The following is a 26,988-nucleotide window of genomic DNA, read 5'->3' on the forward strand; positions in this document are numbered from 1 at the left end:
CTGGACGCTGACACTATCTCCAGCTGTGCTACTGAAATTATAGGAATGGCATATTGGTTAGTTCTCATTAAAAACCAAACCAGTCTACTAGGGGGAGGGAAATTCAATTGAGCTTTAAAGAAAATACACATTTACTTTAATATGTATCTCTAAATTGTTTGCAGATGCATAGCATTTCAGGGATATTTCCCCCCTTGTATATTTTTTGTTAATGGTCCTCCTTCTCTTACGACTAAGGACAACAGAAGAATGAATGCCTTTGACAGTGGTGTTGGAGAAAAGTACATACTATCCCATGAACTTCCTAGAGAACAAACAAGTCTGTCCTTGACAGAGAGTGGTCTTTGACTTCGGAAGGAAAGATGGTGGTTGTCTCGCATACTTTGGAAATACTGTTAGGAAAGGCCAGTCCTTGGAAAAAATACATTGCGCTTAGAAAGACAGAGTCAATGTAAGAGAGGAAGACCATCAACTAAATGGATTGACAAAGTGACTGAAACAATGAGCTCAAGTATGTCAAAGACGGTGAGAATGGCAAGAGACAGAACCAAGTTCAAGTCTGTTGTTCATAAGGTTGCTTTAAGTCACTAGAGTTGACTTAATGACACATACCAACAACTTGGCAATCTCAGGGTCAGAGTCAAAATTCTGCAATAATATGGAAAGGCACAATTTGGATTTAAAATAAAACTACTCATAAGACAAAGATTCTCACCACTGGCCAATTGGCAGCACCACAACAGAGAAAAGACTGAGATTGTTAACAATTTCCACTTGCTCAGCTCTACAATCAATACTTTTGGCACCAGCAGTCAAACTGCTATGGAGAAGTCTGCTGTCAGGGACCTCTGCAAAGTGCTAAAGAGCCAGTCTAGAGACCTAATCCAGGCCCAATTACATGCTATCCATCAGAGCTGGACAATGACCAAGGATGACAGAAGAATCATCGATGCCTTTAAGCTGAGGTGCTGGAGAAGAGTATTAAACATACCATGGACCACAAGGAGAACAAATAGGTCTGTCTTGGAGAGAGTAAAACCAAGCTGCTTTTTGGAGGCAGGAATTTTGAAACTCAGTCTTACATACTTTGGGCACGTCTCTAGTCCTTGGAGAAAGACATCCTGCTTGGAAGGATGGAGGGACAGTGCAGGAGATGACCCCAGATAAGATGGATTGACATAGTAACTGGGGTAAAAGCAGTAGTTGTGTTGCAGACAGTCAGTTTGGCTCAGGATAGGGCCCAGTTCACAGCTACTGCATGTTAAGGTCTCTATGAGTTGCAGGAGACTGGATGGCACATTACAAAAACTCCTAAGAATATAAAAACCATACTTGCACAAACATAAGCAGATAATACTTACCAATATTATTTGAGAACACTTAAGTGTATAAAAGCAAACAAATTTAGTTTTTTCAAAATTAGGTTCTAAAATGGGTATATTTATCTGGTTGCAGAACATAATGATTTCCCTAGACACATTCATTTCTAAGGTAGCCATACTAATAGTAGTAATGCATCTCACCTTCTGACATCTATGGAGATATAAATGGGCTACCTGAAGAAAGAACAAATTGTACCTGAGAAGAATAGGTTACCTACTTGAATTTAATGTCTTTGACCAAGAAATTATATTCTTAATTAACTATGATGTGGTCTGAGTATCAGAGAAAGAAGTCCTTATTAGCAAATCAGAGTAGGAAATATTTAAGAAATCAATTTTTTTTCCCCATTCAAACGTGCTCTAGAAGAATGAAGATGACCCCTTAACAGGTAACACTATCTCATCTGTCACAGCAGTAGATTTCGACTGGAATATCTTAGAACCAATAAGGGGCTCGTCAGAAAACTCAATTTTTCATGAAGAAGTATATGCGAACTGTCTCACTACAAGTAGAATTACTTTTAGTTGTGGGAACATGTTAACACTATTATGATTATAAGCTAAAACCCAACTCCAACAGGGTGTTTAGTCTGTCCTAATGAGGGGCCAGACCTTCATTAGTGAGACAGTCAGCTTGGCATGCTCCACAGATCCAACAGAGACAGCTCCAACTCTAACTTGCCTGAAGCTTACTGCTGGAGAATCAAAGAATAACCAAGAATTTCACATTTAAGAACTAAAAACTGCTTGCTTTCTGACATTCAATAGCAGCACATTTGTACAAAATCATAGAGCAGAGACTCTTTCATGAGACACTTACTGTAAATATGGAAGCAGTATAAAACAGGAACGGAAAAGAGGTCTCCTTTTTACTTCTCTCCTGAAAAATGAGTTCTGAAGAATATAGTGGTTGTTCCACATCATAAATCGCACTTCCTTTAGACCCCGCGAATTGGCTTCTTCAATCAATCGAACTACAGACTAAAGAATAGAAAAAAGAAGGGGGGAGAACAAGTTAAGGGAAAATAACAAACAAAAAAACCAACAAGGTAATAATCACTATGAAATACGAAAAATGTTAATACAACAAAAGGCAAAAACAACCACTCCCTGATTCCACTTAGTAAACTGGTTTTTCTTAAGGGTGTGGGGAGGGGAATGTAAAGAAGCAGAACAAGATGTTGTTCCCTGTTTGGAAAAGCTTAGATGACTATTTTATGGCATATATGAGGCCCAGGGAACTTAATTCAACTCTGCTTAAGGTTTTTAACAATGTTCTAGAGATCTTTTTTTGGGAAGAGGTTGCTATATTTTTTCTATGAAAACCCAGAAGAGTATGTACAACCTATGATACCTCTGTTTGTCAGAGAGAAAACAGTCTTAGAAACATACATTCTCAGAACACAGTCTTATGTCTTTGAAAGTAGGAATGATTAATTTAAAGAGCCAGAAACTTTAAACAGTGTTGTTCAGCAATTAATATACTGGGTTCTCTTCCCTATTACCTTAAAAACAATAACACAAGACAGGGGTTTGTTTGTTCTTTTTCCATAATTCTAAAACTTAATCAAATTAAGAATAAAAATTGTTAAGGATTTAAAACTAACATTTATTAGTTGATTGTGTTTAAATTTGCCAATTCTCTTTCAGAGGCCAAGTAAATTATCACTTTAGGCTTGAGCTATTTCTATTATCTCACACTAAAGATTTAGGTGTAAGAAGTTTTAAATGATTGATTTTACCTAACCATCACTTAAACACTTAAGTTAATTTTCCACTGGATTTCTGAAATGCTCAACCCAACACCAGAACCAATTTCCACGAGAGTCCAAAAACCAGATAAAACAAAAGTATTCAAGTCATTAAAAGACTCTAAAGGCAGCACATGGACATTACTGGACAACAGAACAGTGCATTGAACTTAGAAGAGACCATGGTACCAGGGATATCATTACTGATTTCACAAGTATCCTGCCAGAAAGAATGTCTGTGTTTTACTGACTACACAAGCATGACTGTGTGGATTATAACAAATTACGGCTAACACTGAGGAGAATGGGAATCCCAGAACAATTAATTGTGCTCATGTGAAAAATCTATACTTGGAACAAGAGGCTGTTGTTGAAACAGAGGAACACTGCATGGTTTAAAATTAAAAAAGTTGTGTGTTCAAGAATAAGAGCTACTCAAACTTTATACTGAGCAAATCATTTGAGAAGCTAGACTTTATAAAGAACGTGACATCAAGATAAAGGCTCATCAACCACATGCATTATGCAGATTACACAACACTGGTTGCTAAAAATTAAGTGCTAACTGCAGAAGGTCAAAGACTACAGCCTTCAATATAGTTTACATCTTAACACCAAGAAAACGAAAGCCGTGGACTGAATAGGAAACATCATGACAGATGAAGACTGAAGTTGTCAACAATTCAATTTTGCTTGGGTCCACAAATAATACTCTTGCACCAGCAAGCAAGAATCAACAGATGAGCCACAATGAGAACACCTGCTTTCTGAGAACTCTCCAGAGTACTAAAGAACGATGTCACCTTAAACACTAAGGTGTACCTGACTTAGATAGTCATCTCAATCGTGTGCTATGCATCTGAAAACTGGACAATGACTAACGGCAACAAAAGAATCATCAATGTCTTTGAGTCTGGGTGTTAACAGTAGGGACTATTCCATGAACTGCTAAGAACAGAAAGTGAATCCAGAGTGCTCCTTGGAAGCAAGATGGTAAAACTTTGTCTCACATATACTTTTAGCATGTTGTTAGTTAGGAGGGGCCAGTCCTTACAGAAGGGCATCATGCTTATAAAGAAAAATCCTTGAAAAGATGGATTGATATGGTGACTGGAGCAAAGGGCTCCAGTGTGTCAGAGATGGTGAAGACCCAGGATAGGGCAAGGTTTCAGATCCACTGTTCACAGGTTTGCTGAGTCACAGCCAACTGAGTGCACGTAATAATCACAAAGCTAGCATGTGCTTACTACTAAATACTTGGTCTCTACACAAATGGTGCCATGATTTAGAATCAACTCAATATCAATTTGGTTTTATCATCTTAGATTTTGGGGAAAGCATTTCATTTACTGATTTTTTAAAAAAATTCTATTACAAATGAGATCTGACTGGTACAGGAAGAGACTGTCCCTCCTCCTCCAGCAGAGCATCTGGTGGAATCGATCCATGCACCTCTGGGATTGGAGTGCAGCTTCTTGCCACTAGGCTACCAGAGCTTGCCTCCTTTAGTGATTTTTATAGATAATTGCAAATTAAAAGATGTGTTTTCAGAGAAGTTTCACTAACAAAATGGAATTTGTTTTTAAATTATAGTATTATGATTTATAGTTCTATCCAGTCACTGTTGAAAGGAATGAATAAAAAAGACAGTGAAAGTAAAAACTATTTAAATACAAGAACTAGTAAATACCTCAGGATATTCTCGCCATCCAAAGTGGTCTCGACAGAAGAATTTCCAGAATGTATGATAAATAGAGGTGCCACTGCTAGACGGTGGAGTGGATAGCCTTCGAAGTTGGTCATACTCGTTTGTTTCATACACGCTTAGAGCATTCAAATCTGCCCAAAATTCTTGTCCTCTAAAAAAAGGTAAGAGGGAGTAAAAAAAAAGAAGTAAAAAAAACTGTTAATAAGCTTGCTTAGAAATATCTAAACATCTCACTGGGCATTAAAAAGACCTAGGACAGTCTGCTGTGAAGCTTTCAAAACTTGGCTTATTTGGGAGTAAAATGTCATTATTGTTTCCCTATCATCGGTGCCCTATGTTTCCTTTGTCAACAAGACTAAAACCTTCCAGTCCTTTTAAGAGTTACGGCAGGATTAATTTTCCCCCATTCTCTGTTCTATAGTAGGATGAGTCAAATCCAGGTTTAAACTAATCAAGCTTTAGGATGGAGAAGATATACAAGGAACACTTGGTTGTACTTCTTCCAAGACAGATTTTCTTCATGAATACCTTAACATCTTAAAACATCTCAAAACATATTTCTCCCAAATGTCAGAAGAAAATCTATTTCCTACCCTTCATTCTGATATTAGTCTGAAGGCCTAGTATGTAAGCAGCTGCATGGCAAACCCAAAGGCTAAGCCTCTATAGGCAGTTTAAGTAACTCTTCTGGAGAAAGATGGGCAATTTTCTCCTGTGTAACTAACTATGGAAATCCACTGGAGGGTCAGCTATGAGTGAGTTCCAACTAGAAAGCAATGAGTTTGAGGGTTTTCAAAAATTCTGTTGTTAATGAATTCTGGTGGCACAATGGTTAACAGCTTGACTGTTAACTGAAAATGCTAATGGTTTGAACACAGCAGCTTCTGTTTCAGTAAAGACTGCAGCCTTAGAAACACTACGTGTGGGCAGTTCTACTCTTTCCTAAAAGGCTGCTAGGTGTATCCATTTCTTCGATGGCACTAGGTATGATGTTTAGTATTCTGATACTGGTCATTTTTAAGTCAAGGTCTGGGGTTCTTTTTTGGAGGGTGGGGTGGTGTGGGCAGGATCAAGGCATATGCCAAATTAATAGCATGAAGCTTTGTAAGCAGCAGTATGTTCCCTTAAAAATTCCTAGAGATAAAAAAAAAAAAAAATCCTACTTTCTGGCTGGACGAGTACTTACCAGCAAAATGAAGGATGGTTTTAAAAACTCTACTGTACTTTTTGGTGAATGTATGGATAGTTTTAAAAGAACATCTAAATTGAATTAAGGATAAAGTATGAATAAGGAATGTATTATTATTTATAACTGAGTATTGCTTTGTAGAGAAAAAAACTTTTCTTCAACTTGGGGATAATCTAAAGATAACGTTAGAGTTGAACTGCCATCAGTTTGTATCCACCAGGTAACCTATGGGAGACAGGTGAACAGCATCTGAAAATGTACTGGAGCACCAGCTACATAAAAGTCAGTTCTGACTTCACGGTGCATTACAACAACAAAGATAACTTTCCTCTCCACCATCCAAGTTCACTTCTAGTTTATAAACAGTTTTCCCCCTTTTAAGCCTATCTTCCTGCAACTGTTCCTAATTATGAGTTCTCCTATTTCCTTTAAGTAGTTCTTAGAACAGCAGTCATTACAATAACATGCATTATAATATAAACAACCAATGCTTCTTAATAATAAAGGAGTAAATTTTATTCTAGAATTACTCTAGCAATTTCTATTTAAGCCTATATTGTTAAAACTTTATAGAAATTTGCATGAGAAAGACATCTACAACTGCAGTTTTTGCCACATTCTCTGTGCATTTGTCCTTTGAACATTATAAAATTTTGATGGCAAATTCTAATTTACTACAATCAACCATACTTTGGATTTATGTATCAAAGTACTGTTTTAGCTCTATTTGATTTTCATACGCTTTTCTACATGTGACAGACAAAACAAAAAAACCTGAAAAACATTAAATTATCTTTTTATAAGATTAATTTTACCACCTGCTCTCCCTTATCAGAGAATGCTTTAAGAATCCAAAGGCAAAAAAGGATTTCCCCCCCTCCCCTGCTTTATTTTTTACATCAGTTTAAATAAATGCAGCGCCGGTGCCAAGTGTTCACTATCTACTGTTCCCTCTTTATTAAAACACTGCTTCTTGTTATCAGAAAGTAGCTGTCTATGTATGGTAATGGTGACATTAAGCTATACACAAAAATGAGACAGATACAGTCCTTATTTTGCACTGACGCCTAAAGGAGGAATAACCAACAAGATGCGACTCAAAGCAGCAGCACCTCTATGTAAACTCAGCAGGAGCAGGTACATTCTGACAATGACAGGACAAATAAGAGACAGGTACGGGCAGGAGAAGGAACTACTGGAGTCAAGGAATGGACTGAGTGAGAAAGATATGAGGCTTTTATTCCTTGGGGGGGGGGAGGGGGGAAGAAAAGCAACCTCCTCCTTTTAGTGTCTTAAAACCTGTTGGAGTTCAACTGAAGATGACATTCTGTATTAAGAATTTTAGTTGTTGTTATGTGCCGTCAAGTCAAATAACGGAAAATAACAGAAAAAGTCACTATGAGTAAAGGGAAGATGAAAATGAGCTCTTTAAGTACTCTGTTTCGTGGAAGGAGTGTAGGGGACAAGAAGGGACAGGAGTGACAGACAGCTGGAAAAGGATATCTAAGTACAGGTATATAAAAGATTAGCAAATATGAGCCAGGTAATCAACGGTAGTGTAAGAGCTCTCAGATAGCCATGAGCTGAGGCCAGGGTTACAAAGCTGTAAGATGTAAGGAGGAGAATTTAGAGTACTAAAAATAATTTAAGTGGTAAGAATAGTAAAGAGACAGTGCTAGAAATGGAGGTGGTGGCTATGTTAGGGTTTTTGTAAAAGCCAGGTGCAATAATCCTGGTAAAAAAAGAACTCCGGCTCAAGGGCATTCCTACCAAGGAATAACCAGAAAGAAATTAATACAGGAGATGTGAAGTAGCAAGATTTGGATTTTGTGAAATGTAATACATGTCTGATCAATTCATTCTGCTTTACCCTATTATGTTGAGTCAAAAAAATTTTGTGTGTGAACAAATTGCCAATTTTCACTGTAAGAGAAAAACTTGAGTCATTATAATATTATTACCAATCCCATGTCAACATGATTCGCCAGCAGATATAAAAAAAAAAATACTATTAAGAGCCCAGATAAAAAACCACTTTTCAATTCTGGAAAGGATACTCATTGTTGCGAAGTAGATATTTTTCTCACTGTTCTCTCAACCTTCAACCTTCTCAGCACACGTTATCAGTACAGAGAACACAAGCATCAACTCAGAAAGTATATCTCCCACACCATCATTTCTTTTGTGTTCTGGATATTAAATACAAGAAAGTAAAAAGGTCTACAATATAAATGAAAAAACAGCTGAGTAAAACAGAAATTAAATTAATAGAAAGAAAATGTACCAGATTATGAATTCTTGAGTTTATATACTGAGGAGCTCAGAAGAGGCTATTAATTTTAGGCAAATGATTTACAAACTATTTGGAAGGAAACAAAATAGAATGCGAAAATATAAGAATTAGAAAAGTCATTTCAGGAACAACCTAAAGGGCCTAATTCTGCTAGGAAAGGCTCAGAAAGACAATCATGTGAAGTGTCCCAGAGGGATTAAAGGGAAGTCAAATCTGACTAGCTACCAGAGTGGAGGAAAGGTAGTCACAACACTACAATGCAGACTGCCACATCCATACAGGAGACAAGGTTCTGGAGAACTGAGAGCATCTGAGAAGTTCAGGCAGTTCAGTGAGGGGTCCAGGTATGTGTGAGGGTGTTGTTAGGTGTCATCAAGCCCAGTTCACCGCATAAAGACCTTATGAACAATAGAGGTGAACCGTATCCTATCCTGTGCCATCCTCATCAGAGCCACTGCTGTAATCACTGTCAAATCCATATGGCTAAGGATCTTCCTCTCTTGGACCTCCCTCAACTTTTCTAAGCATGATGTCTTTTCCAAGGAATAGCCTCTCCTAATAGGCCTGAAGAATGTGAGATTAAGTTTTTTGTCATCAAAAGAGCATACTGGCTGCACTTTCTCCAAGACATACCTGTTTGTTCTCTTGGCAGTCCATGGGATACTCAGTACTCTTCTCCAACATCACTGCTCAAAAGCATCAATTCTCTTCCTGTCATCCTTATGCACTGTCCAGCTCTCAGATGCCTAAGTAAAGTGAATGAAAAGACCATGCAGAACTTCCCAGTCTTCAAACTGTAATCAATGCTTCCAGTAGTTTGGAGAGGTCCCTGAGTGTAGAATTTTCCTAATGCAACTTGGTTCCTAATCTCCAGACCAGTGATACCAAAGATGTTGACTCTGGATCCCAGTTAAGATGAAATCATTGACAATTTCAATCTTTTGTCCATCTATCATTTTAACGTTTTAGTACAGTGGATAATCCATATTGAAAACTGTAGTCTCCTTGATCTTCTGCACAAGTGGTTCAAATCCTGTATAACACAGGCTGCTAATGAGTCATCTTCTGAACCATTCTTCATCAAATTCTGCTTTTAAAATTATTTGTTCAGCATACAGACTAAATAGATATAGAGAAAGGATACAACCTTGATGCACAATTTTCTTATGAAGTGTGAGGGGAACAAGAAAAGGCAAGACTGCTCTGGGTTGGGTTGGTTAGCTGGAGTTAGAGAAGGAAAACGACTGGTACTGGATTAAGAAGTTAGGATTTGATTTGTGGCTGCAGAAATCACCAGAGTCTCAGTAAGGTCCAGACTTAACTTTTCTAAAGATCACTCTGAAAACAGCAGTATGTAAGACTGGGTTTGGGGAAAGTAAGGGAAGGATGCAGAGGGTCTTATTTGCTAAATACAAGAACTTTAGCATTCTATGCTTAACCATCTACAGTCAATGTAACTGCACATGAAAAAAATGAGGACTAAGTAAGAGGCAGTAGCAGAAATGATTTGAGAAGTATTTAAGGATTAGCATGTGACTGAATGGAGGATGAATACATATGGGCAGAAAGCAGAAGAGTGGAAAGTAGAGTCCAGGATGTCTCCTAGGACTTAGGAATGAATGGATATAGTGCTATCACAGGAGACAGGAATTATGGAAGTGGGACATGTTTAACTGGAAAGATAATATACATGAAATACAAGTTTTTTGAATATCACTCCATAGAGTTTAAGAGTAATAATGACAACATCTTACTAATTGGGACATTAGAGTTTCCCATACTAAATGTCGTATATATTCAGGCTCATATGCTACAGGGTTAAGACAGGCATGACAGATGTGCTATGTTTGCTGCTGCTAAAGAAATTTCACAGGCACACAAAATAAAGCTGGCTTTTGACACATGGCTTTGATGTTTCCAGGAACTCATTTAGCAATGCTGGACTATCTGGCAGCTTACATATCCCTTCAAATATGTTACAAGGTGATGAGAATCAAAGCCATGGCCACACAATACTAACATACTTTAGCAAAGCATTATTCAACTTCAGAGAAATAGGTATTCTAATTCTGTTTTAGAAGCATAGTAACTGTCATTTCCTCTGTTACTACTTGGAATTTTTGCTAACCTTGCCTCAAATAAATAGCACTGGGCTGTTGAGGAATAGTAATAAAAATTACCCATAAAAGTGTATACCCAAGCCAACACTTTACAAGAGACACTAGAAATTAAAAATCAATGCTTAACTCCCTCCCACATTATGATACTGGATCTTCAAAATAACTCAATTTCCCTCTTTGTACCTGGAAGCAGCTACAGACACAGATATACTCACAAATCAAGGTGTTTATAGTATAGTGCTAGAATTATAATAAATGAAGCCTAAAATTAAGAATGGAAATCCTAGAACAGTTAATTTTGCTCATGAGAAAACTATACCTAGATCAAGACACTGTTGTAGGATTAGGACAAAGGAACACAGTTTAAAATGAAAAGTGTGTGTCAGGGTCATATCCTTTTCTCCCTATCTATTCAATCTGTATGCTGAGCAAATTATTAGAGAAGCTGGATTCTATAAAGAATGTGGCATCAAGATCTGAGGACATCTCATCAATAACGTTTGCTATGCAAATGACACAACACTGCTTGTTAACACTGAGGAGGACTTAAAGTACTGCTGCAAAATACCAAAGCACACAACCTTGAATGTATCGAGTACATCTCAATGTTAAGTAGACAAACATTCTTACCATCAATGCAGACCTATCTATGTTTACTGCTGCATTGTTCACAACAGCAAAGAGATGGACACAACCCAAGTGTCCATCAATGGATACAGAAGCTGTGGTATATCCACACAATGGAATACTATGCAACACTGAAAAACAAGGAACTTGGCGAGCTCTGGTGGCCTAGTGGCAAGAAGGTGCACTGCAATCCCAGAGGTGAGTGATTCAAATCCACCAGAAGCTTTGCTGGAGAAGGAGGAACAATCTCCTCCTGTACCAGTCAAATCTGATTGGAGGGTACACATACACACAAATAATAATTTTAAAAAATTTAAAAAAAAAAAAAAGAAAAGCAAGGAACTCAAAATACAAAATGGGTGAACCTGGAGGACATTATTCTGAGTGAATGAAGTTTCTTGGTCACAAAAGAACAAATACTACATAATGCCACTGATAAAAACAGGACTGACATGAGGGAAATAACTGTTTAAAAGGAATATATGATTGGATATTATTTGCATGGCAATAGTCCAGAATAAGAACTGCACTGCAAAGGGGGGCGGGGGGTTGTGCAACAAGAATTTTTTTTTTTAGAAAAGCAAACTGAGGGTGGGCAGGGAGGAAAATGTGCAACAAATGAATGGAAATCCAAGTTCTCTATAAATTTTCATTAAAATCTGAATAAAAATATAAAAAATTATAAAATTCTCACCATCAGAGTTATAGGCAACATCACAACAGATGGAGAAAAGCTTGAAGCTATAAACAACTTCATCTTACTTGGATCCACAACCAGCACAGTTGGTAAAGCAATTAGGAGATCAGGAGACACAGTGCACTTGGGAAAGTCTGCAGTCAGGGAACAATTATTGAGGGGCAATGATAAATAAGAGGCACCTGATTCAGGCTATGGTCTTTTTAATCACTTGCTATGCATCTGAGAGCTGGACAATGACTAATGACAGAAGAATTATTGATGTCTTTTAGGTTGTAGGTTTGGAGAATAGAGTATCCCATAGACTGCCAAAAGAACAGGCATGTCTTGGAGAAAGTGCAGCCAAACTTCTCCTTGGGGACAAAGATGAAGAAGCTTTATATCACCTATCTTTGGGCATGTTGCTTGGAAAGGCTATTCTCTGGAGATGGTTATGCTTGGAATGGTGGAGGGTCAGCAAGAGAGAAAGACTCTCAAGCAGGATGGACTGACACAGGGACTACAGCAATGGGCATGTCACAGGTTCTGAGGATGACACAGGCTAGGAAAGCATTCACGTCTATTTTTCATTGGGTTCTTCAGGGTTATACTTGATGGCACCTAACCAACTTTTTGGTTTTAGTGGTTACATGAGGGGTACCAGAAGAGGGAACTCTACACACTTTAATGTCTGATGCTATGCTGCAGGGTTTAGGAAACATTTTGATTAAGCTGTTGTCTTCATTTTATTTCATCACATGCTTTCACTGACTGCTATTGTTAAGTGTGGAGGAGTCAAGCACGTCCATAGCAACCCCATGAACAAAAGATCTTAACTGTTTTATAACTATCATCATTTCTCTAATGTTCGTAGTTTCCAAAGGCATGCTGATTAAGTGGACGCTAATCCTATCTCAATCCGGGAGCTCCACCAAACACTTTCCACCATGAGTAACCATGGTGGCATTTGACACACCAGTGGCACAGCGTTCAGCATCAGTTACCCCAAGTTACCTCAGTACAGCAAACTGACAGACCAGTGCTATACACTTTAGAAGAAAGTTCTATCTAAACACAATTACCAGGCCTCAGGGGTTAATAACACAAAGGAACCTCCAAACTGGAGATTTAATTAGGGCCCAACTTTTAAATACAAAGGCCTGCCTACCAGCTCCTGATTAAGGTTTCCAGCTCACAGCTGACTGTTATGTAAATCTAATAAATCCAATCGGCTCACACAAGATTGTGAACAAAATAAAAAACACCACTTTACACCCAATTTTCAGCTAATACAAGAGAACCTACCTCCAGAATCCAACTGCTTCACACATGAACCTCCAAACTGGAGTCTTGGTCAGGGACCAACTTTTTTAATAGAGAAATAAAAACAAAAAACCAGAAGACCACAACCAACAAACTGAAGTCACTGTGGTCAAGTTATAGGTGCCCTCTATCAGATTTCTAAAGATACAATCTCAACAGAGGGAGCTGACCAGGCCCAACATTCTTCCTCAGAGCCACTGGTGGAATCCAACTGCCAGGTACAGTCCAGCCTTTACTTAAGTGTGATTCACTACAGACTGGGCCAGAGTTCTCCAGAACTCAGTATTATTACAAATGACTAAAATATGGGAAAGACTTTGATTTAGGAAATCTGTGTTTCTTTTCCCTCCAATTTCTAATCCTTTGTTGACTGACTTCACTTCTAGACTAACTTTAAGACTATAGCATAGATAGATGTCTATAGAGGAACCATTTCTAAGTCATTCATGGGGTTTGGCACTCAGATAAATGTGGTTCCAAACAGCATAGATTTGCTGCCTTCTTGTTCACCTGTTTGTAGAGTCCCAGTAGGACTCAGGACACACAGCATTTTGCCCTGTGATGTTTTTGGTGGGGGTGGTACTGTTTCTGTACTACTGAGTCACAATTCACCCTCTTTTCAGAGGCTTTAAACAAACTGTACAGGAGGAATATGCCCATCTTTCTCCCACAGAAAGTGAATTAGAGGACTTGAATCGCCTACCTTTGGGTTGGAAATTTCTTACCACTAGGTAACCAGAGGTCCCTATACTATTTATTGGTTTTATGTACCATCTCCAGAAAATAACTATCTTACACAAAAATCTCTCTTAAGACGTTCTGAATCATAAAAAAAACCCCATGTTTTATGTTAATTGCTTTACAAAAATCTCTTAAGCCTTAGCAGAAATGCCTGAATTGGGTCAAAGTATTATTAACCCACAACTGTTGCTCGGAAGGGTGGATGGGCAGCGCAGAGAGGGAGACCCCGGACAAGATGGATTAATACAGTGATTGCGGCAATGGGGTTAGTGAGTTGAAGTTAAGTGAGACTGGCTCAGGACAGGGAAGCATTTAGAGATGCTGTACATAGGGTCGCTATACACTGCAGGAGACTCAAAGGCGCAGGAGTGGCACACACTTCCTATAAAGAACATGCCTCTGGAAACTCTAAACTTTGTTAATGTCAATAGCTGCAGAGGGGCTTCAGCTTCAGGCCTTTTGTTCACAGGGTTGCTATGAGTCATGCTCAACTTGAAGGAAATCAACAACTGTGAAGGCAAACCACCACTGATTTGGTGTGGACTCGTAATGACCTTTTATCGGGTTTCTGAGGCTGTAAATCTTGATGGGAGGATGGACTAATTCTCTCCTCTAGTGTGACTGTTGCATCTAAACTACTGACCACCCCAGCACATTCATTAATCAATATGCCATCAAGGCTTCTCAAAGTCTTCTAAGGTATCATCATGTCAGCGTCTCCAGATGCAGTAAAATGCTCTGGGGGTGAATGACCAACTTTGTCCCTCAAAGCAGCTGGCAGATTCAAACCATATGCCTTTTGTTTGACAGTGCAGTTCCTTACCACTAGAGACCACCAGAGCCAAAATCGCACTAAAAGTAGAGAATTCTATGAATTAAATAAAACTGAATTATGAAGAAAAAAAAACACCCCAAAACTGCACGCTTGTGAAGATCCAAGACTATAGCCACCTGCACTGTAGATTACATCTCAACATGAAGAAAACAAAATACCTCACCTTTAGATCAATTGGTAACCATCCATCATGATGGATGGAGAAATGGTTAAAAGTTGTCAACAATTCCATTTTCCTTGTATACACAATTAACACCCATGGCTAATAGTCAAGAAATCAAGACATATTACACTGGGGGGGAAAATCTATTCTCAAAACAGGCCTCTTCAAAAGTGCTAAAGAGCAATGATGTCACTTTAAAACTAAGGTGTGCCTGACACAAACCATGGTATTTTCAATTACTTTCTACGCATCTGTGACTTGGATAATCAATATAAATGACAGAACTGATGTCTTCAAATTGCTGTGCTGAGGAAGAGCACTGAGTCTCCTACGGACTGTCAAAAGAACAAACGAGTCTGTCTTCGAAGAAGTACAATCAGGATGTTCCTCACAGGCAAGGTTAAAGCAGTTTAAGATTTAACTTTGTACCCTAAAGATATCAGAAATGTCATATAGCCTAAACTTTCATCCAATTTCAATCACAAGTCTAAGACTCTGAATATGTTGAGACACACCTTTCAACCATGGCCCCTGAGGATGAAGTGAAAATAAATTTCTGTAGGAACAGCTGCAATAACAAGAACTAGTTTTTACAAGTTTAATACAGCAAGTCTTCCACTACTATTTAACTATGCAGTTACTAATTTTTACAAAGATGAATAAATGCCCACTTTAAGTACTCTCAAAAACCAGTTTCTATCTTTCAAAGAAGGCAATTAGAGAAAAATCTACCAACTCCTGAAGGCACAAAACCAATTCAAGGCCATTGCCATTCAGTCAATTTCAGTTAGACAATATACATGCCCCACAGGATTCTTTTCAAGGCTGTTATTTCTAGAAGCAGACTGCTACATCTTTCTGCCAGGAAGCCAGTGGATACATCTGAAGTGCCCATCTCTTAGTTGAGCTCTGGTGGCCTAGTGGCAAGAAGTTAGTAGCTGAGTGCTTTAACAATTGTGGCACCACTGCTAACTGATTCAAGGCACTGATAATTTTGTGACTACAGAATTTGACAGTATTTAAACAGGGCTGAAATATATTTTCTACAAAAATACAAAATCACTGTTTTGTTAATGCCAAAATAAACTGGTTTCAAACAACTAAAAATTAAATTACACATAAATGAAAGACTAATTCAAAATAATTAACATAAAAGATAACTTCTGAATTATCCCCAGCAAAACACAACTGATTTACTTTATAACTATTAATGACAAACTAGCTTTAAAAAGAACTTTATTTCCAACTGTCCCTAGTTCAGCCTTGCATTTTCTCCCAGTTAGTCCAGTCAAAAATTAGAAATATACTCACTGATGGCTTACTACTTATTTGGTATTATGAATCCAAAGATATGTCAGCAGTTTTAAGCGCTGAATAAGCACAGCCCAGATATGAAAAGAGTGAAGCCAGGTGACAGGCAGAAACCAAGGACCAACCGCAGCAGGAAATTATTTAGAGTATTTTGTGCAGTTTGCCCTCCCTACAGCCCGATCAGCTGCAAGAGCTGTGAAAATCACATGGTTCAGGCAAGATTCTGAAAGCACATGCAGCACTGCAAGCAAAGTTCACCCTTGGGCCCCACACTTCCACCCTTATCATTATTCACCCACACTCTGTGGACATGTCAAATGAAAAAGAACAGTCTTAAGAATCCCTTCATTAACCCAAATAAAGAAGTCACTGTAAAAGAGAAATTCATAAGACCAAAAGATCATTTCCAATCATGAGAAATATAAATTCTAATGCTTCGTGTTTCAACATTAGACTCTGCACAAATCCTTCCCTTTGCTCAAAAGCAACAGCAGACTTCCACTTGGATTAAGAACACAATTTCCCAGACAACTGAGAGATTCTAACAGGCTCCATTAGACATACTGTCTCATTTTATGAACGTCCCTGGTTTTTGTGGGACTCCTCATTCCTATATGAGCTTATCCTTTCACTGCGCTGTCCCTACGTACAAAGATTCTTTACACATCAAGTGGGTGTTACCATTAAGTTAACAGTAGAATAGAATAAGGAGACCAAAGCATTCTGCACAAAAATCACAACTAGAAATGCTCAACTGACACCCTTTCATTCTTATTTTTGCAGCAGTAACTGACCAGGTTGGCAAGAAAAACTGGAAATTTCATGTTATAATTGCTAAAACCCAAGTCCCTGATCGATTAATTTATCCCACTTAAGTATAAAACTACCAATTTGAAAGGTGGAAATTATCTTACATAAGAACATTAGTTTTCCAATATTTCAAAATGTATTTCTGAAGTTAATACTTGTAACTTCAAATTATATTAAAAAGGAATTAAAAAGATAAAAAGCTGAGCCTTTCCACGTAGTGTCAGAGATTTGTCTTGATTAAGTTTAAAATTGGCAAAGAGAAATTTCAAACAGTCTGTATGGAGAGTAAGTAACTCCTGATCCTAGGAAGTACTGTCATAAAGAATCTATAAAGAGAAAAATAAGATATATTTCAGTAAAAGTTCTCACAGCGATTCTGAATGTTAGAAATTGTTTTTCTTTTTTATACAGTATTTGACTATGGCTTTGTGAAGTAGTTTAACCCATGATTTAGGACCATTTTCTGGGCTAAGAGCTAATGTTGCAAACCTGGAACGAAAGTGAAAATGACTTAACTCTCAAGACTCTGTTGTCTTGCAAAAATATGAAATCACTCATAAAAGTGAACTTAAAACTCCCAAATATACATAAAAGAAACTCATTTATTTGTACAAAGTGTGTTTCTTTCAAAACCTGTTACTGTCCCTTCTAAATCAGCCTTACAAAATGTTAAGGCGAATTTACCTTGAAACTTAAGGTTTGGGGTTTTTTCCCCCCTCTACAACCATAACTATACACATGCACTTCCACAAAAAAAGCAACTGTAACTTGCAAACAGAAGACTGGTAATTATTAATTAAAAGTTGTATCACAGGTTAAGAGAACTTGAAGTCCTAATTTAGACATGACCTAGAAGTATCACTAAATTTCAGGTGGTCTCAAATCAATGGATTAAAAATGAAAGAAGCCTTGGGGGGGGGGTGGTGAATCAAATGGCTGGATTTTAGCAGCATCCTTGAGAAACAAGATTTGGATGGGCTACATACATAGTGCTCTTTACAAGAGCTCTCATCCAAGTGTAAGTGAAGATCACAGATGTAAAAAAAAAATAAAAATTTATTCTACCTTTGCTTTATGGTAGAATGTTAAATCCATAATTTGGAAATTCTAGGACAAGGAGAAATAAAGCCTTGTTACAAGAATGGAATAATGTTACCAGTGAAAAGTATTTTTTGCATACCCATTATGTGTCATAACAGAAACTCTAAGAAAATTAGCAGACTACTAATACAGTCAATTGTCTTAACTAGGATAGATACAATCCTGTAATTTCCCCTTTCAAGAAAGGCTCCAGACTAAACCCTGCTCAAATAGTTAAATTAGCCAAGTTAGTGCTGGCCTGCACAGCTGTGATGATGTATGAACTCATTATGAGTTATTGATAACACTGGAAAGAGGAGAACAGCTGAAATTTACTGTCTTGTGACTTTTTGGTATTTCTTGAATATACACAGCTGGATATGTCTGAATTTATTTTAAAAAGTCCTGTCTAAGAGAAGGAGAGCTCTATAAGCAAGAAGTGTGTTTGAAGTGGCTTTCAAAATGTGTGGCTTATGCTTTAGGAAAAAGCAAGCCAATTTTGTCCCTCTTTATGCTGCTATTTACATATGAAATAAAACTACTTGGCTTCTATCTGTACTAATCCAGAAAAGTTACTAGGCCTGTAGAGAATATCATGGAATCAATAGCAATCACTCATTTATTCCCTGCTGTGTTTTCATCAATAAGGAGATGATTTTTTTTTTGAGGGGTAAGGAGGGGTTTTTGTTGGGTTTGTTGTTGTTTTGTGTTTTTTTTGGTAGCAGCTGTCACCTCGCTTCAGGTTTAGGGTCAGTGTGTGTAATCTATTCATAGCAATAAAATAAACCTTGGCAAAAAACAATAATTATACATTTTAAATCAAACAGTAGGTGAACTGATTCAGTGACTGGGGTTATCAGGGTAGGTGTATGTAAGACAGTGAGACTGGCAAAGGATAGAGCAGGGTTTAGGGGATGTTGTACAGAGGATCACTATGAGTCAAGGGTGATTCAACGGCGAATAATAACGTGAAAAAGGATTTACAAAGTTTTTTGAATAGGAACCCTTTTCTCTGAGGAAAATTAATTAAGGAGTCAAAAGTTTACAACTTTCCTCTTCACTCTCATCCAAAATGAGGCTGTAATTCTTGACTGGTAACAATAACTAAAAGATGATTCCGGGAACACTTTAAAAAGTGAATTATCATGTGAAAGCCAATAATGACATATTCAATTGTTAAAAAAGGAGTCCAGGGCAATTTCAATTAAACATAATAGTATTCCACACATATTAAGTGAGGCTCTTTCAAAACTGCTTGGATTTGATGTCAGCACCATCTTCTCTTATGGCTTTGTCATGGGAGTTGCACCCCTAAGCCAAAGGTGGGGTCTTTCAAGCAGATGGAATCTACTAGTGGATCCTAGAGACCAAGAGGAACAGTTTTACAGCTTTCAAAAATCCACTAAAGGGTTAGCTATGAATCGTTCCGGCCTGCCCATAATGAGCTAAGTTGACCAAGGATGAATGTCTGTCAGATAATTCTCTTAATTTGTCCAAGTTGGAAGTGACTCATAGTAGACTCTCCAGCAGCTTTCCAGAAGCTGTAAAATAGGAGGAGACTGCCCACCTTTCTCCTAGGGAGCAGCTAGTAGATTCAAATTACCTGTGTCTGACTTGGCAGCACAACTCCTTAACCTTTAGACTGCCAGAGTGCCTGCTCTCCCAGTAGAAAACACAATATTCAATGCTGTTTACTCAAATGCATTGTTACCCCATATGCTAGAAGCCTCCATATGTAAATCTGTGAAGTTCATGCATACACCTAATTTCTCACTGATGCTAGCAATAAGCATCTGCAGAGGTACCAAACAGTGAGAAAACAAAGTGAGATTATACCATCTTTTGGGCTAAAGGCAAAAATGGAGATAGTTAAAATAATTTCATTACTACATACGAAATAAGCATTTTGATCTCTTTTTAAAGTGTTTTTAGAATTTAAGAATTTTGACTAAAAAGTATGAAAGGACTTGTGAATTTATACTTCAAATACCTTTTCTAATTTCATTCTTGAGAATAAAATGAACACTACACATCTAGTTTGGATTCATTTAGATGGTAAATTCAATACATTTGCAAAGCAAAATTAAGAATTTTAGAATTAAGAATTTTACCTAAACACTTTGAAACTATAAACTTTTGTCTCTACTACAAACCCAAGAACTAGGTTTCCCCAAGTTCCAATAAGCTGACTACATTAAATCTGGAGTATAAACTGCAGAAAACAAGTGGAATAAACTACTACCATTCATTATTCCTGAATCCAAAGACTGCTGAGTCAGTCCTGGACATATACACACAGCTGAACACACACTTCCTGGTTATGTGCAATCTGCATAGATAGAGACCAGCTTTACTGGCTTGACCACAAGAGATTAACAGTTGTAGCCAAATAATGTGGTAACCATGTGAACCTAGCTTCTCCAGCTTGTTTGTGAATCTCTCAGCAAGGCTTAACATGCCGTTATCTGCATCTTGTTGCCAGGAGACACAACATCGTTTTGGAATACAAGGAAAGCCAGGTTGCAATGACCATAGGTCAACTTCCCAAAAGTATAATTTTTGACACTATATTAGAACATTTCTTCTTGTAGTGCATGGAAAATTTCACTTTACCAGCAATTAACAGCTACACATTTGCTATTTTTCTTAGGGAAGGACTAGAGGGACCTCAAGGAAGAATCTATTACTAGTACTATTAACAAAGTAGTAGAAATTATAATTTGCTCATACTTGTCTTCTTCAAACTGTCAGATAAATATTAGTTTACTTCATTAAAACAATTTCAAAATCAAGCACCCACTGAAACTATTTTATATTTTCACGTAATAATCTTACCAAAGGATAAAATATCTGATACACTGCTGAACTAAAAGTTCTTGGATTTTCTGGGATCAAAATGCCTCTCTTGCCTTGCTTACAGTTACAGAATGTAATGTGCTAGCAATAATCCGGCTAGTTTCTTCCTGACATAGTTAACCAGGAAAAAAATGTACCAAGAGGCTGAAGTACTCAACAGACTGGAAATTTTTTTTGAGTGAAGTGGGAGGCCACTGTTCTGCACAGTTTTGCAATGTGGAGAAAGGAAGATTAAAGTGGCTTTGAGAGTTTATAAAATTAATTACCCTTGACATAGCAATTAGAATTGCTAGTTTATAAGCAACATGAGATAGTGGACAGTAATTAATTTGAAAGACTTTAAGGATAAAATGAGAAATATTTTCACTCTTCGAATACTGGCTTAAAACAAAAATCCTAGAAGTACTTTAAGATCTAAATTTTGTTATCCAAACAAAAGAATTAATTCTTTATATTTTCAAGGTAACACATATAAGACCCAAAAAGTACATTCTTGATATACTCCTATCTTTTTTTATTCCAAAGAGTTATAAGAAACCTTTGAACTTGAGTATTAACTATTTTTCTTCCTGTTCTACACCTCCCTTTCAAATCTCAAGAAGCAAAGTTCTAGTTTAAAACTGGTTTTCTGTTAGCTGTGTATCATTAAGTTGGAACCAATTTAGAGCCAACCCTCCAGTGGCTCATCAGAGACAGTGAATTGCATAGAGAGCAGACTGCCCATCTTACCCCCCGCCCCCCACCCAGGGCAGCCCATGGATTTGAACTGCATGCTTAAGGTCCGCAGTGCAAGTGACGTTGTTAAAATGGTGGGAGCTCTGGTATCTTGTTATGTGATAAAGTGCTCGTGACTCAGTGACCATATGCACAAAAGCTCTGAACCCTGCTGTATCCTGAGCCAGTCTCACTTGTCTCTGACACACACCTTACTGTGTCAATCCATCTTCCTCTCCTGCGCTGTCCCTCCACCCTTCCAAGCATGATGTCCTTCTCCAAGGACTGGTCCCTCCTGGCAACATGCCCTAAGTATGTGAGATGGAGCTTCAAAAGCCTTGTCTCAAAGGAGCAACTTGGTTTCACCCTCTCCAGGACAAAGCTGTTTGTTCTCTTGGCAGTCCATGGTATGTTCAAGACTCTTCAGCACGACAACTCAAAGGCATCGAATCTTCTACCACTGTTCAGCTCTCTGACACACAGCAAGTCGTTTCCAAAGACCACAGCCTGGATCAGGTGTACCTTAGTCTCCAGACCAAGTCTTTAGCACTTTGGAAAGGTCTCTGACAGCAGATTTACCCAATTCATCTTTTGATTTCCTGACTGCTGTTATCTTAATGGTAAAAAATTGAGCTGTCAATGCAAAAATACATGGTTTAAATCCACCAGCTCCTCCACAAAGAGGGACAATTTCCTTCCATATAAATTTTCGGTCTCTAAAAAATTGCAAAAGGGTCAGCTATGGTTCAGTTCCAACTCAACGGTACAAAACAACAAAAAGACACAGCAGTTCTTCGATGGTACATAATATTAACTTTCTTAGGTGGTGTCCAAAAGGTTGAAGGTTCACACGCAGCTCAGGTCTAGGAATCGACTTCCACAAGTCACTGAAAACCCTATGAAGCACTTATCTATTGACACACATGAATTGACAACTTAAAAAAAAACCAACAAAATACAAATCCTCAGACTGCTAAAAACTGGCAAATGCTTTGTTACATACCCATTGTGGATTGGTGAAAAGCCAAGAGAACAAGAAAGGACAGACATTTTGTAATAAGGCAAAGTAAATGTTGTAGAACTAGTAGGTGGGTACAAAGATGCTTAAAATGTAATTGTCTCACTTTTTACTGTTTTCTCATCATAAAATACTGGGGAAAGAAAAAAACTCAACACTATACTATATATTAACAGACACCAATACTAGTGCAACAAAAGGAAAGAAGAAAAAAGTGGTTTTTTATAAAATGCTAAGTTTCCTCAATATCAACAGTGTCTGCTATCCAAAACAACTAACAGGGCGAGCTCTGGTGGTCTAGTGGCAAGAAGCTGCACTGCAATCCCAGGGGTGGGCAGTTCAAACCCACAAGATGCTCTTCCGGAGAAGGAGGGACAATCTCCTCCTGTACCCATCAGATCTGATTTGACGGTACACATAATAATAATTTAAAAAAAAATTAACAAAACAACTAACAGAACTAGACAATATGGAAAAGCTTATGATCATAACTTTCTTACTTTCTGTGTTCCCTAGCATTCAGTATGATTTTCTCCACATATGGATCACATCAAACCTCCCAAGTACTACAGCTGACCACTCCTTATTTGGCAGGCTGTCAGGTAGAATGGACCAAGTTCTCTCCCGTGTTATTTCAATGCTTCCTCTTGGTAATACACAAATAACTGTTAACATGACATATCTTAACTCCTCAACTATACAAGAATTTAAAAATAAAAAGATACATATGCTTACTATAGTTACTTTTGCCTTAGTAAACTTTTTTCTTCATTTAAAACCTCAATTAAAGAATCTGATTATAAGAATTTCAGTTTCCCATCAGAAAATCCTTCAACATTCATATTAAACAGAATTTATGTCTTGCATAACAAAGTGAGGGTGTTTTATGCGCATGATATCAAAACCACAAATCTTCCTTTCACTAATTGCAATGTAATAGTTCAAGATTTAAAAAACAAAAAACCAAAAACCCAAACCACCAGGAAGGTGGAGTACCCTTAACTAAACAACAATTTCTTTTAGTAAAAGAATAAACTCAATAGCAACAAGTTTTACAGAAATTAAAAACAACCTTAATATGTTTGAGCATGATTCAAAAATTCATTAACTTCTGAATCATCCATAGAAACATTTCTTGCCATTCAAATAAAAAGAGCACCATGGAAAAAAATCTCCAAATGATATGGTTTTCCTTTTAAAAACAGTAACTACTTAATATGCAAAACTGTGATAATATATGGTTAATATTAATGTAAGATTCTCCATGAATTTTATTTCACCAGTGGTGTGATTAAGACAGTTTCTGATTCACAGTATCTGAAATATAGGCAACTTCTCAGTCACCCAAGTACTGTAGAGTGACAATCAAATTGTTCAAATTATAAAACCTTCATTGTCTAGTTAGGTAAACAGTCTGCATTCAATTACCATGAAAAATTACTAGTATAAAGCCAAAACTGCAGTGGTGGAAAAGGCTATAAAATCTGTTACTTCTGAAAGGAAGAATCCTACTAACTTGTTAGCTACTTTACCTTCTCTACAAGGTTAAACGGAAGTCTTACAAGTTGTTTTAAATACATACCTGTGCTTCATTCTCATTCTATCATTTTCTGGATTACAGTAAAATCTTTCCAACTGTTCCTGGGAGTCATTGGACACGCTCTGCCACTTCTGTGTAGCTGTCCTCTTGATTTGCCAGTGGTATGGCAATATTGTATGGTGTCTCGAACAATCCTTGCCGTAAACACAAGTGCCTTGCAAAAAATCCATGCAGATGTCAATTCCATTTTCTTGGTGAGTATGGTACTGTAACTGATTCACCAGCTCAAATACAAGGTCAAGGGATGCCTCTTCACTTTTGTCCTGGAACAGCTCAGTATTCAACTTATCACTTGTGTCCAAAATATACTGGATTGTAAAGCTGTTTTCTTGGAAAACCCCTGGAGCATAATCCATGACTTTGTCTATGCAATCAGGACTAGCAGGAACATCACTTGAAACATGGGGCAGAAGTTCAGTCTGAAAGTGCACTGCTGTAGAATCTGCTACTGTCCTACTAATGGCTTCTGATGGGAAACTGTGGTCCTGGATTGGAACCACTTGTTCTGGAGCATCAGTGGGTGGATGAGCTTCTGGTATCTGACCTCCAACAACTGCCCCATCAGGAATCAGAACAGACATATTGTCTTCTGCTGGTGGACACGGCGTATTGATTTCCAGGGGTTTCTTCACAATAGAGTCCTGTAAGCTGCTTTCATCTGCACTCTGGTTTCTAGACCTAAATACTTCATCGAGTGAACCAGATTCTAGTAAAGTGTTTAATATTGGCCTCAAAGACCGGAGAGTTCCAGTTCCCAATCTCTTCTGATCTGGCTTTTTCTTAAAACAAGTTTTCAATGGCACAATCTTCTCAGAAAGTCTCATTTGGCATGGAAAGCCATCAGTAGGTGAGGGAGGCTGCACTACAGAGTTTGGCTCAGATTTAGTGGTTTTCATTTCCATAACTCCAACTGCTCCTCAGAGTCTAAAAATCGTAACAAGAAAAAAAAAAAGAGGATTATTTAAAAACTGATCAACAGTACTTCATTCACTCATCAAAATGTTTTCTTTTTGGTCTGTGGAGCCCTAAATCACTCTTCCTGCACTATTATCTTTATGAGTAACTCAAAGATTAGAAGTGATTCAAGGCCTCATTTTACTCTCAAGTGAGAACTAAAGCACCCAAGGGACCGCCCCTGGCTTAGTGGTCAAGAAGTGCACTAACAGCCCAAAGGTATGCAGCTGCTCAACAGGAGAGAAATGGGTAATCTGCCCTGAGGGTCCAACCTTTGTGGGTTCCAAATCCAGAGTACACAACCACCATTAAAGATCCAAACTGATTTAAAAGCTCAAAGCACAAACAGGCAGAAGAGTATCTTCCAGTAAGTCCACTTTATTCACTTGTGGACACAATATACAGCATTTGCTGGGGCATGGGTTTTTAAGGGTGGGGCAGAGGAATTATCAGGTGTGTCTAGCAGACAGGAGGAAAACCATACCATCACGCAGTTTTGCATTTCTCTTGTTATTTATGTATTACCTGTCTCATAAAATCTTAAAAATTATCTCTTTGAAATATAAAGTTCATAAAAAAATTAAATAGAAGAATACCTAGTGTATTTACACACACACACACACACACACACACACACACAAAGGAGCTTTTCACCTGAGATGTTAATAGAAATGCCAAAGAGCCAGTAGAAGCATTTCTGTGTTTAGAAAATGCCAACATATCCTCTATGCATGTTAGGGGTCAGTTTCTGCAATCTCCAAACCCTTACCACTACTAGAAGAGGACCAGGATCTGTCAGGAGGTCACAAATCACAAGAACAGCAACCGCAGCACGTTGTGTTAGAAACTAAACAGAGTTTGTTAACACAGAATGAGTCCTCATCGCCAATAAAGTTATACATGTGCATTTCTTTAAAAGGCCAATGAAAGCACGCTATAAAAAAAACAGAACATCAAATACAGGAAGCTCTGATTCTTTCCGATTCCTTGAACTCATTAAAGAAATTCAAATAAGTGCTTTACAGGTAGGTAAAAGTAAACTCCTTGAAGAAAAAAAAAACCAACCAAAAACTAGATCTTCAAACACAAAGGAAACAAAACTTTATCAATGAAAGATGGTGTCTCGACCAGTACCTAGCATTCATGCACTCTTTCTGCAAGTATTTACTGATCAGGTGGGCAAAGGACAGTGACATGCATTTAATGTTCCCTCTCGTCAAAAGATCCCGGTTCAGATGCACAGACTTGCGCCTTACTTTTAAATATGCATCCCATGCTCACGGTGAGCGGGTGGGCTCCATAAATACTGGTTAGATAACAATTGCTAAGCACCTATTAAATATCTACTTCATTGTTAACCTGTACGCGTTTATCGGTAACAACAAAAAACCTGCCCACCCTCGGAAAAAAGGACTGTGAACATGACACGGGCGTGATCAAGAGAAGAGGAAAGCACAGCGTGTCCTCGGGGGTGGGTATCCGGCCCGGGAATACAAAAGGCGAAGGTGGAAGGCGCGCCGAGTGCGCACCGGCATTGTTCGCAGCCCGACGCAGGAGGACTTGACACGAGACATAAATCAACCGGCAGGCGGCCAGGCCCGCGTCCATCCCGGCGCTGCCGCCTCCAGCCACAGCCGGCACCGACCGTGGCCTTCCCCGCGCGCCGCCCCGACAAAGCCGCGTCCCCGCCCGCAACTTGGCGCCGGCCCCGCCAACTCTCCCCGGCACGGCGGCACGGAGCCGCAGCAGGACCCGCGCGCCGGCCGCACGGACGAAGCCATTAGGACCCGGCGCCTCAGTTAGTTTGCACAGCAGGAAAATCAAGATTGCAGGGCAC

General features: G+C 38.3%; 1 protein-coding gene across 1 annotated transcript in view; it reads right to left on the reverse strand.

Moving 5' to 3' along the window:
- The window catches only part of TIPARP (TCDD-inducible poly(ADP-ribose) polymerase), a 31,654-nt gene extending 6,516 nt beyond the window's left edge, over window positions 1–25,138 (reverse strand). Inside the window, exons 1-3 of the mRNA XM_006897773.1 lie at window positions 24,180–25,138; window positions 4,824–4,992; window positions 2,203–2,363 (exon numbers count right to left, since the gene is read on the reverse strand). Coding sequence (XP_006897835.1) covers window positions 2,203–2,363; window positions 4,824–4,992; window positions 24,180–25,099 — 1,250 coding nt within the window. The 5' untranslated portion in view covers window positions 25,100–25,138. The remainder of the gene's footprint in view (window positions 1–2,202; window positions 2,364–4,823; window positions 4,993–24,179) is intronic.
- Window positions 25,139–26,988: the final 1,850 nt, after the last annotated feature.

Source organism: Elephantulus edwardii, unplaced genomic scaffold, assembly GCF_000299155.1.
Source record: "Elephantulus edwardii isolate Elephantulus edwardi_28Jun2011 unplaced genomic scaffold, EleEdw1.0 scaffold00215, whole genome shotgun sequence".
Classification (NCBI taxonomy): Eukaryota; Metazoa; Chordata; class Mammalia; order Macroscelidea; family Macroscelididae; genus Elephantulus; species Elephantulus edwardii.